This window comes from Fringilla coelebs (genome assembly GCF_963513975.1).
Source record: "Fringilla coelebs genome assembly, chromosome: 10".
NCBI classification, from domain to species: Eukaryota; Metazoa; Chordata; class Aves; order Passeriformes; family Fringillidae; genus Fringilla; species Fringilla coelebs.
Window position 1 is genome coordinate 24,037,278 of NC_140036.1, and position 15,650 is coordinate 24,052,927.

At 53.9% G+C, this 15,650-nt stretch overlaps 1 protein-coding gene across 1 annotated transcript in view; it reads right to left on the reverse strand.

Annotated features, from left to right (window-relative positions):
• The window catches only part of SCHIP1 (schwannomin interacting protein 1), a 36,591-nt gene extending 33,422 nt beyond the window's left edge, over positions 1–3,169 (reverse strand). Inside the window, exon 1 of the mRNA XM_084211928.1 lies at positions 2,610–3,169. Coding sequence (XP_084068054.1) covers positions 2,610–3,056 — 447 coding nt within the window. The 5' untranslated portion in view covers positions 3,057–3,169. The remainder of the gene's footprint in view (positions 1–2,609) is intronic.
• Positions 3,170–15,650: the final 12,481 nt, after the last annotated feature.

Here is a 15,650-nt window from a genome sequence, read left to right on the forward strand (position 1 = left end):
GGGGGAGGATGGAGCAGAGCCCCAGGGAGCAGCACCTGCCCCTGCCCTGCTGGGCCACTCCTGTCCCCCCAGGTGACCCCTGCCCTGCCTTCACCTGGGCCATGGCAAACACCAAGAAAACCAGGTCCTGACAGCAGAAAAAACCTCGGTTTTAATCATCTTAATAAATCATCTTAATAAAATCATCGCGATGGAACATCTCTCTGGATTCCTGGGAACAGCCAGCCTAGGAGACACTTGCAGCCCCAGCTGCTTTCACAGCCACGATTCCCTGTCCCTCCAGGCCTGTGCCACTGCAATCCCCCTTTCCTGGGGCTTCCAGCAGGCAGTGGGAGCAATCCACACCATTCCCCCGGTTTTGCTCCCTGGCCGCCTCCTCTCCGCCATTCCCATGTTTACAAACACTTGGGCTTCCAGCAGGGCAAGGCAAGGGTTTGTTATAAACACTGAACCGCAGGGAAATGTCAAGGGCAAGGAAAACAAAAATAAAAGCGGGGATTTTCACTTTGGTCTGGTTCAGCCTGGGAGGTTTTGGGGACACAGAGCACGTGGAACACGCTGGGTGCTCACAGGCACGGCCAGGGAGGGACAGGAGGTGCCACGGGGACATCAAAGAGCCCTTCCCAGCCAGCCAGGAGGGGAAATGTCCCCTCCCAGCAGCCCTTCCCTTTGATCCCGGGAGGGAAGGAGCAGAGCTGGAACACCTCTTCCTCCTCCTCACCCCTGGGAGCCAAGGGAAGGGGAATCCTGGAGCAAAGGTGCCTCCAGGACAGCTGGGGAGCTGAGCAAAGTCTCTGCAGGGCCACAAACCCTGGCAAAGTCACATCTGCAGGGTGGCAAACTCCAGCTCCTGGGGAGGAGGAGACCTGGAGCTCAGTCCCAGCCCTGGGAGATGCTCTGCATGCCCTGGGCTCCTCTGGGTGTCCATCCAGGCTATTCCAGCCCTGGATCTGCACGGCAAAGCTCCAGCCCAGCTCTGCATGGGACAAGTCAGGGCGTGAGGCAGCCTGAATTCCTTCCAGGGCCTCTGTGCCTGCAGGAGGGAACGGGAGGACATAGGAGGAAAACCCTGACAGGGGTAGAATTCCTTAGGTGACAGCTCACCTGGTTAAGCTCATGCCTGGAGGCAAAGAGTTTCCAGCAGTGCCAGCAGAGCTGACCAGATAATGCTGGAGAAATCAGCTCCCAAACCACAAAAATGAGGTGGGTTTTTTTCTTTTAGGTGTTTTTTTTTTTTCCCTTTCTTCCAGGCTGAGTTGCTGCACAAATGACTGTAATTAAAGCTGTTACCTGTCAGTTCCTCAAGGCACTGAGGCTCCGGTGTTCAGGCTATGGAAAAAAGCATCCCTGCATGGCAGCAGTCCCACTCATCCCTCAGCTTACTCATCCTGCCCAGCACCCACCCAGATTTGTCACCAATTAGTTGTAATTCAAGGATTCAGGGGGAAATCCCCACCTCCCTGAGCGAGGTGACTTCACAGGAAGTTAGGGCATGGAATGCCTTTTCAACAACAAAAAAATCATGGAAAAAAATCATGTGTGCCAGAGGCAAGGCCACGGGGCAGGCTGGTGAGGCACGCAGTTCCTCAGGCATCCACAGCTCCTGCAGAGCTTCCAGAGAGGTTCGGTGGATTCCTTTGGAATTCATGCATTATGGAAGAGCCTCGGCCCTGCCATGTCACCGGGGTCTGCAGTGCCCCTTCCTCTCACATCACTGCAGCTCAGAAGTTCTGTGCAATTCCCAAATCACCCTGAATGATGGGATCAGCCCCCGATTTACTGGGGTTTCTCTAAAACATCATCGGGGGTTCATTCTGGCTGGCAGCAGGGCCTTGGGAATGTTCTTTCCTCAGGAAAGGAGAGCACCCAGCACCAGCCTGGCACCATTCCCAGCCTGGGAAAAGCTGATATTCCTCGGCCTCTCCAAGGGACCCAGCTCTGAGACAGCCTGGTGGTGGCACCAGGCTCCTGCCGGGGACACCAGCCCCTGCCACATGCCAGGAGCTGCAGGGAACCAGCCCCACCAGTGCCCTAGGACGCTCTGGGAAAGTTGGAGAATCATGGAATGATTGCGGATGGAAGGGACCTTAAAGCTCATCTCATCCCCTGCCATGGGCAGGGACACTTTCCACTGTCCCAGGTTACTCCAAGCCCTGCCCAACCTGGCCTTGGACACTTCTAGGGATAGCCACAGTTGCTCTGGACACCTGTACCAGGGGCCCTCCACCTTCAACGGGAACAATTCCTTCCCAAAATCCAATCTAAATCTACCATCCTGCAGCTTAAAGCCATTCCCTGTGTCCTGTCCCTCCATCCCCTGTCCCCAGTCCCTCTGCAGCTCTCCAGGAGCCCCTTCAGGCCCTGCCAGGGCTCTGAGCTCTCCCTGGATCCTTCTCCTCTCCAGGTGAGCACCCCCAGCTCTCCCAGCCTGGCTCCAGAGCAGAGGGGCTCCAGCCCCGGAGCATCTCCGTGGCCTCCTCCGGCCTCTCTCCAGCAGCTCCACATCCTCCCGCTGGATCGGCCAGCCCCGGCAGCATCCCTCCAGGCGGGATCCCCGAGCAATCCCCCGCTCCACCCTCCATCCGCGCCCCAAAGCGCTCCCCACTCACCGAGGCGGTGCTGGCCCGCGCCTTGCGCTCCTGCTCCCGGCACTGCAGCCCGGCCAGGTGCCTCTCCAGGGCTGCCCAGTCCATGGCCGGGGGCTGCGGGTCCCGGGGGGGCCGCGCCCCTGCGCTCCGCCGCCCGCCGGGCCCCGCGGCCGCTCCGCGCCGCCGCTGCGCGGGGTCCGAGCGGGGCGGGGGCCGCGGGCGGGGGCAGCGCCGGGCAGCGGCGGCCGCGGGGCCGCAGCGGCGCCCATGGGCGGCCGGGCAGCGCGGCGGGGACGGCGGGGACCCCCCGTCCTCCTCCTCTTCCTCCTCCTCCTCCGAGTCCTCCAGCGCCGCCAGGTCCAGGCTGCTGGGGGACGGCGAGGACTTGCCCTCCGAGCACGGCGTGGCTTTGCTGGAGTTGGATTCCGAGCTGGAGCGGCTGCTGCCGGCGTCGCTGCCTAAATCCATGCCATCCTCCCGGGAATCCTGCCGGAGAGAAGCGGAGGGCGGCCGTGTCAGGGATGCCCGGAGCGCTGCTGCCCGCCGGGCACGGGAAACGCCGGCCCGGGGCCGCCCCCGCGCTCCGGAGCCGCCGCCGGCGCGGGGCGGCCCCGGGCGGAGCGGGCGGGGGCGGAGCGGGGCCGGGCTCCGGCTCCGCCGCTCGGGAGCTGCGGGAAACGCCGGCTGGCGGCAAGGAAACGCCGCTCCGACGGGCAGAAAATCCCACGTTCTTGGTATTCTGTTCAATTACTCTTGTTTTGGCTTTCTTTTGAAAATTTTAACTAGGATGTTAGCTAATGTTGTCGTAGTAGCTATTGTAACTATTTCTTTGTTACAGAAAAAAAGATTTCTATTTAAATGTTACTCTTTGTTCCCTCAGTTGTTGTGTCGGGACAATCCCAAGCGATCCCAAGCATAAATCCAGGCTGGTAAGAGAACGGATCAAAGCAGCCCGGAGGGAAGGGGTTTGGGGGTGGTGGTGGAAGAGAAGCTCAGCCTGACCCGGGCGCAGCCCCAAACCCGCCCTGTGCTGGGCTGATCCTGTGTGGGCAGCACGGGAGGGGGGATTCTGCCCCTCTGCCCCGCTCAGGTGAGACCCCACCTGCAGAGCTGCCCCCAGGTCTGCGGGCTCCAGCAGGATGTGGAGCTGCTGGAGAGAGCCCAGAGGGGAGCACGGAGCTGCTGCAGGGCTGGAGCCCCTCTGGAGCCAGGCTGGCAGAACTGGGGGTGCTCACCTGGAGAGGAGAAGGATCCAGGGAGAGCTCAGAGCCCCTGGCAGGGCCTGAAGGGGCTCCAGGAGAGCTGGAGAGGGACTGGGGACAAGGGATGGAGGGACAGGACACAGGGAATGGCTCCCACTGCTGAGGGCAGGGAGGGATGGGAGATTGGGAACTGGGAATTCCTGGCTGGGATGGGATTGCCAGAGCAGCTGGGGCTGCCCCTGGATCCCTGGCAGTGCCCAAGGCCAGGCTGGACACTGGGGCTGGAGCAGCTGGGACAGTGGGAGGTGTCCCTGCCATGGCAGGGGTGGTACTGGGTGTGATTTAAGGTCCTTCCATCCCAAACCATTCCATGATTTTCTGGCTGGGTTTGGGAGGAGGTGGCATTGTCTCTGTGTGGGGCTGTGGGTGACTGCAGAGAGTCACAGGGAGTGACAAAGAGTGATATCCTCCCTCCCACGCCCCGAGGGACCACAGGGACCCGCCACAAATCCCTGCTGCCACCCTCTCCCTTTCTTTCCTTCTTTAAAAGTAATTTAAAGTAACTCGTTAAGAGTCTCCTATAAATAACTTCGCTAAAAAAAACTAATCTAGTTTCTGCATTCTGGGTCACCGAAGCCAAGTTTAACACACAAATGTTCCCATTCCCAACCCCACGGCAAGGAGACCTTTTAAGGCACTGTGGCTGAAATGGGGAGCATCAATCCCATGGATCAGGGACTTCCACACAGGGCGTGGGAGATGTGGCAGCAGCCAGCTGCCCTCTGGTGCCTGCAATCCCAGCCCTCTGGGTATGGAGGGGCAGAGCTCAGGGCCAGGGGAGAACCAGCAACACTTAACTGGAGTATTGAAACACTGCATCGGGTTAGGAGCTGATTTTGGGGCAGGGTTTTGTGTGAGAAATATCCTTGAGGTCACCCACAGGAATCAAAACATCCCTGTGTTATCTACTCTGTCTCCAGCACAAATCCAAGATGTAATTCCAGCCTGTCCCAGCCACTGGGAGGAAATGAGCTCTACCCCAAGAGCAGCACAGGGGGGTTAAAAATTAAAGATTATGCAGGGGGGAGAGGTGGGCATGGCACAGACACCCAGGGAGTGGGCACAGCTCAGGGGGAATCCCCCTTCGAGGTTCCCCAGGGCCTGAATTGTCGGGAATTCCTAAGGGATGAGAGGGAGAAGGGAACATCTGCAGCCCTCAGCTCCTGGGACTGCTGAGCTGCTCCTCCCGGGGGGACCTGGCCAGGCAGGGGGAGGGAAAGGGAGGGAGGGGAAGGGAGGGAGAGGAGGGGTCTCCTGTGCCGGGTCTGACTCCTGATCCCCTCCTGGGCAGCAGCGAGCGGGGAGGGGCATCCCGGCAGTGCTGGGAGTACCAACCCCCACCACCACCAGACGGGACACACAGCGGGAACAGGGCAGGCCTGGGGCTGAGAGCTTCCCGTGCCCTGGAGCATCCCCTGCTCTCCCTCTGGGGTGGGAATCACAGACCCCTGGAAAGGAACTTCAAACTCATCTTGTCCCTGTCCCAGGCTGCTCCAAGTCCTGTTCAGCCTGGCCTTGGACACTTCCAGGATTCCAGGGGCAGCCACAGCTGCTCTGGGAGTTCCATCCCAGCCTCTCCCCATCCTCACAGAGAGGAATTCCCAGGGTCCCTGTGGCAGTGGGAAGCCATTCCCCCTTGTTCTGCCCTGGTTAAAAATACCTCTCCAGCTTTTCTGGAGGAGACTCCAACCCCCAGGCAGGGCTTTGAAGGATAAAGGGGCTGGGATACACAGGGAATATCACAGGGTTTATTTGGGATTAACCTTTCCCTTGAGGTGTCTCCTCCAGGTGCTCAGCCTGGATTATCCCAATTTTCTCCCCTGACCCCCAGGAGCAGCTGAATCCCTCTCTGTTCCCAGCTGATCCCTGCTTCCCTCCCAGGCTGCCTGGTGGCTGAAACCCCAGAAAATCAGGAACTGCAAAGTGCAGTTTTAAAAATAAATCCCAGCAAATGGCAGGAAGGAGCAAAATCCTGGAGATGAATTACATGGGGAAAAGGTTTCACCACAAGGTTGGGAGGGGGTGGCATTTGACACAATTTGTGTGGTGCAATTCTTTATTTGGGGCCGGTTTAACGTCACCACCAGCCTCACAAGGGATTTTTTGCTGAGCAAAGGAGGAGCTGCCTCACTGCTCCCAGGCTGGGGACAGTTTGATTTATAGGATCTTCACTGGGGAAGTTTCTTCCCTTCATCACCACAAGTGCACTGATAATGTTTTGTGGAGGTCAAGAGCGCTTCTCTCTCCCTGAATTTCCCAGTGTGACATCTGGAATGGTGTGAAACGAGTGGCAGGCACTTCCCATTCCCAGTTTTCCCATTTTAGTGGGATAAAGCTGCTTCAGCCTTCATTCAGTTCATGCTTTAAGGTGCCAGTCCTTGCAAATCCCTCCCTGCTGCCCTGTCCTCAGACACATTTGTTGTCTTACAAGGTTTAACACATTACACATGTGATTTTTCCAAGTTTCCCTTTTTATTTTTTCCCACTGCAGACAGATCCAATCATTTTTAACCTCATAGTAAACCCTCCTCACTTCTAATTATACACAGAGAACATATTTCTGCTCGACCTGCACAGGAAGGAGCCAGCTCTTGCTATTCCAAACACAAATGGCATTTCTCTCTTCCACAAGCCCTTTTCCAACACCATGGAAAACTTGGGATTTGTAGGAATTTTCAAGGGTGTGAACACAAACCCTTGGAGATGAAAGATTCTGGTTCACAGCTCTTTTATTCAGGAGGTTTAATGCAAACAAGGCTTGTGGGGTTGATTCTGAGGCAGAAATATATCACAAAAATCAGATTTTTATTCTTTTCCTGGTGTTGGTTTCAAAGGCAGTTTGCTGAATATCATAAGCTTTAAATTGATTCGATTTTTCTATTTTGGCACTGCTGTAACCCCATTCTAAAATGGGTTTCTTGTGTTCTCTCCTGCTAAATTGCAGAAGTTTTTGGGTCAGAGAAGAAGGAAAGCAGGGAAGTCACAATCACCCTTAAAACACCATAAATCCCTAAATATGGGAACATTTCTGCCAGCTGGGTCTTTATCCCAACACCCTCATATCCACCCAGAGCTCCCAATCTGTGCTTTTACTTTAAAAGATGGGCTTGGGATTTTTTCCTTGAAGTGACTCCCACACAGAGCTGAGCACTGTCCCTGCCCAGGTGGGATTTGCCAGGGAAATGATGCTGGGATAAAAACATCCCTGGGATAAAGCAGGAAAGGGAAGTTTCCTCTGAACACAAAGAGTTCCCCTTTCCTGAAAGGAAAAGGACTGCACTGAGGGCAGGACACGTTTCCTTTTCCTGCTGCAAGCTCTCTGAGCATTCCTGGGGTTTGCTCATTCCATGGGCAGGAAAAAAGCTGTCAGAGTTCAGCTGGGATAGGGGAAGGTGCCCCTGCCCTGGGGATTGGAACTGGATGAGCTTTAAGGTCCTTTCCAACCCAAACCATTCTGGAATTTGATTTGATGATTCTGGGATACATATTCTGGTAGAGTGGAATATTCTACAGTTTATCCATACGGAAAAGTTGTCTCCTCTCCAGAAATTCCAATAACATCCTGCAGGCCCTGTGCACTCCCATTATCCCAATCCTTGCCTTTGGGATCAGGAGCACTGGGATGCCAGTGCCTGGAGCACTGACATGCTGCCCTGCTCCTGGTTTTCCAGCCCTGTGCATCCCTGAGATTCCAGCCCAAACCAAACTCCACCCCTGAAATGCCAAATTAAAGCTAATTAATGTAAAACTAGGCAGGGACTCACCTGCAGCTCCTTGGGGGGCAGGGACAGGATCCATGGGGCTGCATTCCCCTCTGGAATGCTGCATCCTCCCTCAGGAAGCTGCAGGGCACAGGGGTGCCATGGCACAGCATTCCTGGCCTTGGGGCATTGTTCTCTTACCACTTAGATTTGCAGGTTTAACTCTTTAAATTTAGCAAATTAAATTTAGCCAATTAATCCTTTGCGTAATTTAGAGGGGGAGGGTAATCACAGCAGGACTCTGAGCGATGGCACTGCCACCAGAGCTCTTCTGGTGGCACAGGAGGGGACAGAGGTGCAGGAGGGGGACAAGGGCAGCACCCCAGAATAATCCCTTTTAGGCCAGGCTCAGCATTTTGGGCTCTGGCAGCCCCTCCCCCGTTCTCCAAACTGGGATTTGATGCTTGCTGGGATGGCTCCACCCCCGCCAGGGCTTCCCTCGCTCCCAGAAGTTTTCCCTACATCCTAAAACACCCCCAAAGTCCTCATTGTCTCTTTTCCTTTGGAAAAATTGGAGGATGAAACAGCTGCTCCTGCCCAGACTGGTTTTCTTCTAGATTATTTGCTCTGGGATGAATCATAAAATCATGGAATGGGTTGGAAAGGACCTTAAAGCTCATCCCATTCCCTAACCATGGGCAGGGACAATTTTCCCTATCCCAGAGTGCTCCCAGCCCTGTCCAAGCTGTGCTGAAACAATTCCAGGGATGTAGCTGCTTCCCCTGTGCTGAAACAATTCCAGGGATGGAGCTGCTTCCCCTGTGCTGAAACAATTCCAGGGATGGAGCTGCTTCCCCTGTGCTGAAACAATTCCAGGGATGGAGCTGCCTCCCCTGTGCTGAAACAATTCCAGGGATGGAGCTGCCTCCCCTGTGCCTGTCCCGGCCCGGAAGCTCAGGAGGACCAGCAAAATCCTTGGAGTAAACAAAAGGAATCTCCTTATCTGTCCAACAGCCTCTGGAATGCCTTGTAATCATCAAGGCCAGGGGAAAAAAAAAATAAATTGCCCTTTAATAAAGTGCTGTGGAAGGCACGTGGGTAAGGAATGCGAGCAGGGAAATAGCTGGAATATTTCAAATGCATGAATCCACAGAGCCCTGCTGAATCTTAATATTTATGTTGCTTCCTCTAAATGCATTAACTCCCGAATCCCAGCGTGTGCACAGAAGCTTTGCAGCATTTCTCCCCCAAAATTCCTCCTGATCCTTTGGGCAGAGAGGAATCAGCCTCTAAAGGAAGTCTCAGCTTAATTAAGGAGTGCGTTAATCACCTTGGGGGCCTCCGGTTGTCACTGGGAGGGGCTGGAGTCCAACAGAAGCGGGGAGGAGCGAGCTCAGCTCCAGAAGAATGCGGGAGGATTCATCCCACCTGCCTGAAGCTGGGAATGTTTGCAGCAAAACCCAAAATTCAGGAATTTCTCCCAAGTTTTTGTTGCATCCTGGACAGTCTAGCTCGCTTCCTGACTTAGGGCTGAGGATTGTACATTTTCTGGGACTGCAAATATTTTACAGTGAATAATTTTTTGTCCAAGCCAGCTGAAGGAGAAGCACAGAAAATGGTTTGGAAAAATAAAGTTTGGCTATTCCTGTCACAATCCGCAGTGCCACGGTCACCAGGATGCCCCTCCCCGTGAGCACCGTCTGAGCCCAGCTCAGGGGTTGAGTCAGGTCACAGATAATTAATCCCAGCCTAAAGCAGCCAAAGCCTGGCTCGAGCCAGGAGAGGGAAAGGTGCAATTCCAGCTGCAAAAGGAATTCCTGCTTCAAAGGGGGGGGATCAAATCCCTCAATCCACTCCATTCCCAGGGAATTTTGAGCCAACAGCCGCTGCTGATTCTCAGTTCCAGTCAGGGACAATTCTTTGCTGTTTCTGCCCCTCCAGATCCCGTTCCCATCCAGGTGTGGTTCAGCTTTGCTTTTCCCTGGTGACTCCTGAGATCCTCAATCAGCCCTTCCAAGGAGCCATCGCACCAGCACAGCTCAATAACCAGGCTCAGAGCAAACTGTTCTGGGTTTAATTTTGGGTTTTATTCTAAATCCCAGGGCCAGGCCCAAACTCCCTGTGCTGCCTCCTCCTCCTTTTCCTCTCTTTTCTTTGCCAGAGGTGGTGCAGGTGTGTGGGGATGGTCCCTGGGATGCCCACAGCATTCCCTGGATTGTGTGTGTGTTTCCTTGGCTCCCCTCCTGCTTTGGGGGATGAAAAGGTTGGGTTTGATGGGCTGGGAGGGCTTTTCCAACCTAAATGCTTCTGGGATTCTTTTTGTTAATGATTCTGGGATTCCTTTATGTTAATGATTCTGGGATTCCTTTTTCTTTCATGATTCTGGGATTCCTTTTTGTTAATGTTTCTGGGATTCCAAGAGCTGGTTTTGGGAAGGTATCACTGAGACCCCTGACCCATTTCTGGTGGCCTCCTTGATAATTTCCCTGCCTTTATCCCCCAGATCTGGGGTGCGGCATCCATGGGGCAGCCCCAAAGTCACAGAATCATGGAATTATTTAGGTTGGAAAAGATCTCCACAATCGTCCAACCTGGGCCTAATCCCCTCTTTGTCCCCAGCCCAGAGCTCTGAGTGCAACATCCAGAAATTCCTTGGACACCTCCAGGGATGGGGACCCCAAACCTCCCCGGGCAGCCCCTGCCAGTGTTTAACAATCCTTTCCATGGGGAAATTCCTGCTGATGTCCTCCCCTGGCCCAGCCTGGGGCCGTTCCCTCTGCTCCTGTCCCTGTTCCTGGGAGCAGAGCCTGACCCCCGGCTGTCCCCTCCTGTCAGGAGCTGTGCAGAGCCACAAGGTCCCCTCTGATCCCCCTTTTCTCCAGGCTCAGCCCCTTCCCAGGTGCTCCTCCCAGGATTTGCTGTCTGAGGAAGCCAGAAGAGCAGCACAGGAGCAGACAGGCAGCAAAGGGGGGCAGAAGTGCAGCTGCACAGACACAGATTCCTTTCAGGCACTGCAGAACTGCTCTCCAAAATAGCCGAGTGTGGAACAGCCACCTGGGAGGGGGAATTGCTGCAGGGAGCTTTCCCTGCCCCCTCCCTTGGGCTGCAGGCTGCACACAGGGAAAGGCTGGGAAAGCCATCCCTGTTACCACCCCAAACACTCTGCACCATCCAAAGGCTCTTTCCTGGCTTTTCCCTGCTTGGTTTTCCCAAATACATGGATGGCCAGAGATTCCTCATGTGCCTCATCAGGAACGTGGCCACCCGGCCCAGGGAAGTATTTTTACGCTCATTTCTATTCAAAAAAAGAAATACAACTTCAGAAAACCCCCAAACTCCTTTATGACACGCAAATCCAGGGAAAATAAAATCTGTGACTGCAGCAAATGGAGCAGTGAGGAACGAGCTCTGCTCCCTGATGAGGAATTGTGCTTCACCCACAACAGATGCAGCTCTTGATATTTGTTTTCTGCATAAATCTACATTTTAGGCTGAAAGCAACTGCTCAGGCTTTGTCTTGCTCTGTTCCATCCCTCACTGCTCTTTTCAGCTCAGTGCCTCACACAAACAGCTCCACTTTGGGCTTTTCCAGCCCCAAATCCCAACCAGGGAGACTCTGGCCATGGAGTAACTTTGCTGCAGGCCTGGTGGAGTTCAGCTGTTCCTTTTTCCATGGTTATCAGTTCCTGCCAGCAGGGATGGTCCATCCCAGCCCCAGTGATGGGCAGAGCCCCCAGGGCTTGCAGCACCCAAGAGAACAAGGAGAGAGCAGCTGGAGGGGGTGCTGTGCCTGCAGCATGGGAGCTGGGGATGGGAATTGTTACAGGACCTGGGGCTTGTGCTGAAACTTCAGAGAATCCAGGAATGGTTTGGGTTGGAGGGACCTTAAATCCCATCCAGTGCCACCCCATATCCCACATTGTACGGAAGGAAAAACCCAAAGCCAACTCCCCAAGCCAACACGGACTACACTATAAATATACTACATGAGATATAAAGTCACAGTCCCAGCCCCAGCCATTCCATGGTTCTTCCCATGACTCCATGATTTACAGCTCATATTGCAGCCAGGGCTTTGGGAATGGCCTCGTGCTGCCGGATTTCTCTCTGGAATGGGAAGCTGGGAGAACAGAAAGTGGAAAATCCTCTTAGCAGGGCTGGGGCGGCTGTGCAAGGCTCCAATTAACACCAGAGGGTTCGTTATTAATTATGGGAATGAGGGAAAATGGGGGATGTTAGAGCTGGGAGAAAGGAGATGGCCCCAAACAACTGCCAGGGAGGGAAGAAGGAATGCCTGGGAAGCAGCACTGGATCAGGGGTGGAGGACAGAGCCCTCCAGCCATCCCAGTGTTGAAAACAAATTCCCAGACACCTCCCAGGCCTGGGACACTCCTGAAATCCCAAAGCTGCTTTTCCCAGGAGCCAAAAAACCTGGAAATACCCAAGGTGTTGCTTTTCCCCTGGGCAGGTGCTGGAGTTTAACTTGTTCTGTCTCCCAAACCAAATCCCTCCTCATCCAAAGTGTCCAACCCTTCACAAAATCTGGCCCAAGCAGGGATTTTAAATCCAGCCAAGAGGAGTCTGAAACCCAGGGAATTGCAGAGAAATGATCCAATCACACCTTGTCCAAAGCTTTGAGGAACAAATCCCAAACCTATCCAGAGGACTGGGGGCGTTCCTGAGGTGGACACCCCTTTCCCAGGCTGTGTCCCCAATTCCCATCCCTAAGGATGGATTGTGGCAGTGAGGGGCGGCACGTCCATGGAGCAGCTCCTTCCCTTCCCTTCCCTCCCAGGGGTGGGAATCCACAGCTGGAGCAGCCCCTGGCACCAGGGATCATCCCAGGGGATCCAGGGAGGGATCCTGGATCCAGGGGTGCTGCAGAGGAACTGCACATCCCAGCAGATCCCAGAATTCCTGGGCACAGCTCCTGCCTGTCTCTCCCTGCCCCCAACACATCCATCCCTGGGCTGAAGATGCTGAGTCACAATCCCAGCCCAAAATCCCAAATTCCCAGGAAATCCACAGCTCTGCTAGCAGAGTCTCACAGTTTAAAACCCCTCCTGGAATAATTCCCTATAAAATCTCCAGCCCCACAAACTCCTTTAGGTCACTCCAAGGAATTTGTCCCCTGTCCTTGATACCCTTTTTGAGAAACAAAACCGTAAAATTCATCACATAAATCAAATTAGGGTTAAAAATAATGACCTAAGATCCATTAGGATCCCTCCCAAGGATCCAATACTTGCTGGTGGAGTTGTTGCTCCTGCAGAAGAATAAAATCCATGGATATTTTTGGCTGCTGAGCTTGGAATGGCGCCTGGGGTGCATTTTGGGGATGTGGAGAACGAGCCAAGACATTTTGTACTATTATTTGTACTATTATTTTTACTTTGTACAATTATTATTGATATTGTTATTGTTGTTATTATTATTACTATTACTGCTAAATGCTGGGTATCCCTTCACAACAATAAATAAATAAACAAACAAACAAATAAATAAAGCCCAAGTAAATAAATATCCAATTAAATAAATATCCAATTAAATATCTAAACAAACAAATAAACATTTTAATAAATAAACAAATGTCTTTAAAAACAAATGAATGTCCAAATAAATAAATGTTTTAATAAGCAATGTATTTGTGAGCTGCTGAGGTGGGTCCAGGCTGAGCTGGGCTCTGGAATCAGAAACCCTGGAGTTCTTCCCTATCCTTCAGCTCCTTCCCCGGTGCCTATAAAATCCTCCTCCTTCCAGCGAGGCCCAGGAGGGTTTTTTGGGAATTATTTAAAGGATCTGTCCCCAGACTGTGCCTCACAGAGGGGACCGAGGTGCAAACGAGCAGCAGAGCAGAGCTCAGGCTGCAGGCAGCCGATTTCAGGGTACTCACATTCATCTTCCACTCCCGGCTCCTTTCAGGGCATTTTGGGGAAATCCCGAGGATTGGGATGTCGGGATCCCGAGCCCCGCTACGGCTGCGCTCCCCCCTTCCCCTTCCCGCTGCCCATTCCTCTGGGATTCGCCCGTGGAGTTGAAAAATCCACTTTGAATTCCTCCGGCATCCGCGAATCCAGCTGAGCTCTGCGTCCCGCCGATGGAGCCGCTTCCCAAAGGATCTCCCAAAATCCGGACGGCTCCTGGAGTCGCCTTCACCCTCGGGGTGGAGGGAGATCTCTTCCCGAGGAAAGCGGGATGCTGCTCTCTCCAAAAAATCCTCCCCTTCACAAGCCTCGACCTTGCCAGGGAAATCCTGTCTGCCTTGAATTATTCATCCTCTTCCCGTGCTGCTCCAGCAGACAATTCCAAGCATTAATATGCCATGACTTTTTATCCTTTCGGTGTTATTTTCCCCACCCCCAGCTTCCGAACTCACGCCATCCTGGAGGTGTTCGGCAGCATTCCTGGGATTTCCCAGATCGAATCGGCGTCTCCAGCCCCTGGCTCTCCCTTCCCGGTGGGAACGAGCCCAGGAGCAGCTCCGGGAACAGGGATAGCAGGGCTGGATCCAGCCGGAGCTCCTGCTCCTGGCAGCACTTCCCAACCTGCCTGGGCATGGAATGCAGGGGAGGCATCCAGCTCTGCAAGGAAAAACCCGGAGCAAAGAAAATCCGTGCTGGGAATTCCAGGAAAAACCGTGGGATTATCCTTTCTAAGGAATGCTGGCAGGAAATCCTGCCGGTGTTGAGGGTGGTGGCCAGGCCGTGCTCTGCTCCCCGTGATGCCTGCTGGCTGCACCCCTGTGGCTCCCACCGGGATTTGTCCCTGGAATTTCGCTCTTTGTGGCAATCCCAGACCTGCTCCAAGGTCTGGAAATGGATAAAAGTGTCCAGAGGATCCTTTTTCCTTCCTCATGGAGACCAGTCGGAACCTGGGATGTCTGAAGCTGCTCCACCGTGGCCAAACCCCAAAATCTGCTCATTCCCATGGAAAACCCCTTTCCATTGGAAGTGGGATGAGCAATTAGCTCATCACTAACACTTCCCCCTGGAAAAGTTGGAATTCCTGCCCTGTTAGCTGAATAAATGACATTCCAGCAGCAGGGAACTCCAGCCAATGAATTCCCAGCCTCAATGCGTTTGGTATCCCCTGGATTATTTTCCATATTTAAGGTGGGCTTGTTACTACCCTGGGCTGTGTCTGAGAGGGGAAGGGTGAAAGGTATCCCGAGCATGGAATTCCCAGGCTTCTGCAACTCCAGTTTATCCAAAATAGGAACAGACCAATTCCAACAAAATCCCCCTTTTCACAGATTTTGGAAAGAAGGGAATATTGGAAATATTTTCCCTATGGACGAGAACATGAAGCTGCACTTTGGGATGGGCTATCCTTAGCTGGAGCAGGAGCCAGCTCTGGGATTGGGAACTCTCAGAATTTAGCGGGATTTGAAAATCCCCGATTCTACCTGGGGGAAAAAAAAAAAATCCCTAAATCCAGCATTGCTGGGAGCTGCCTCCTGATCCACCTGGAGGGTGCCGCGTTCCACTGCGGGGACTGCGAGGAGCTCTTTTAAAAACAGCCCCGAAATTAACCCAAACGAGGCAAACGTCGCGTCTGAGAACCGTTTATTGCTAACGAAATAAAACCAAAATAAAAACGACTTACCCTACTAAAGAGGGGTAGAAAAGGCAGAGCAAGGGGGAGAAAGATGAGAGGGAGAGAGAGAGAGGAGACAGAGGGGAAAAGAGGGTGTTAAAAAAAAAAAAAAAACAAAATAAAATAGGAGTTACCGTACTAAAGAGGGGTGGGAAAGGCAAAGCAAGGGGGAGGAAGATGGGAGGGAGAGAGAGAGAGGAGACAGAGGGGAAAGAGGGCGAGACCGGCGGCGGTCGGGGAGTGCCGGCCGTGTCCCCGGGCCGGGGCTGTGCTCAGATGGCTCCTGAGGCGACGGACACAGGTGAGGGGACACTCGAGGGACACAGGAGGGCCAGCAGCCAGCACAGGGTGTGGGCAGCGCCCTGGCTCGGGGACGGGCAGGGCTGGACCTGGGGGCTCGGGCAGGGAGCAGGGACGAAGCAGGAGGGACACGGGAAGGGAGGACAGCCATGAGGGAGAGCCGGGACAGCCATGAGGGAGAGCCGGGAGGGCCGTGAGGGAGA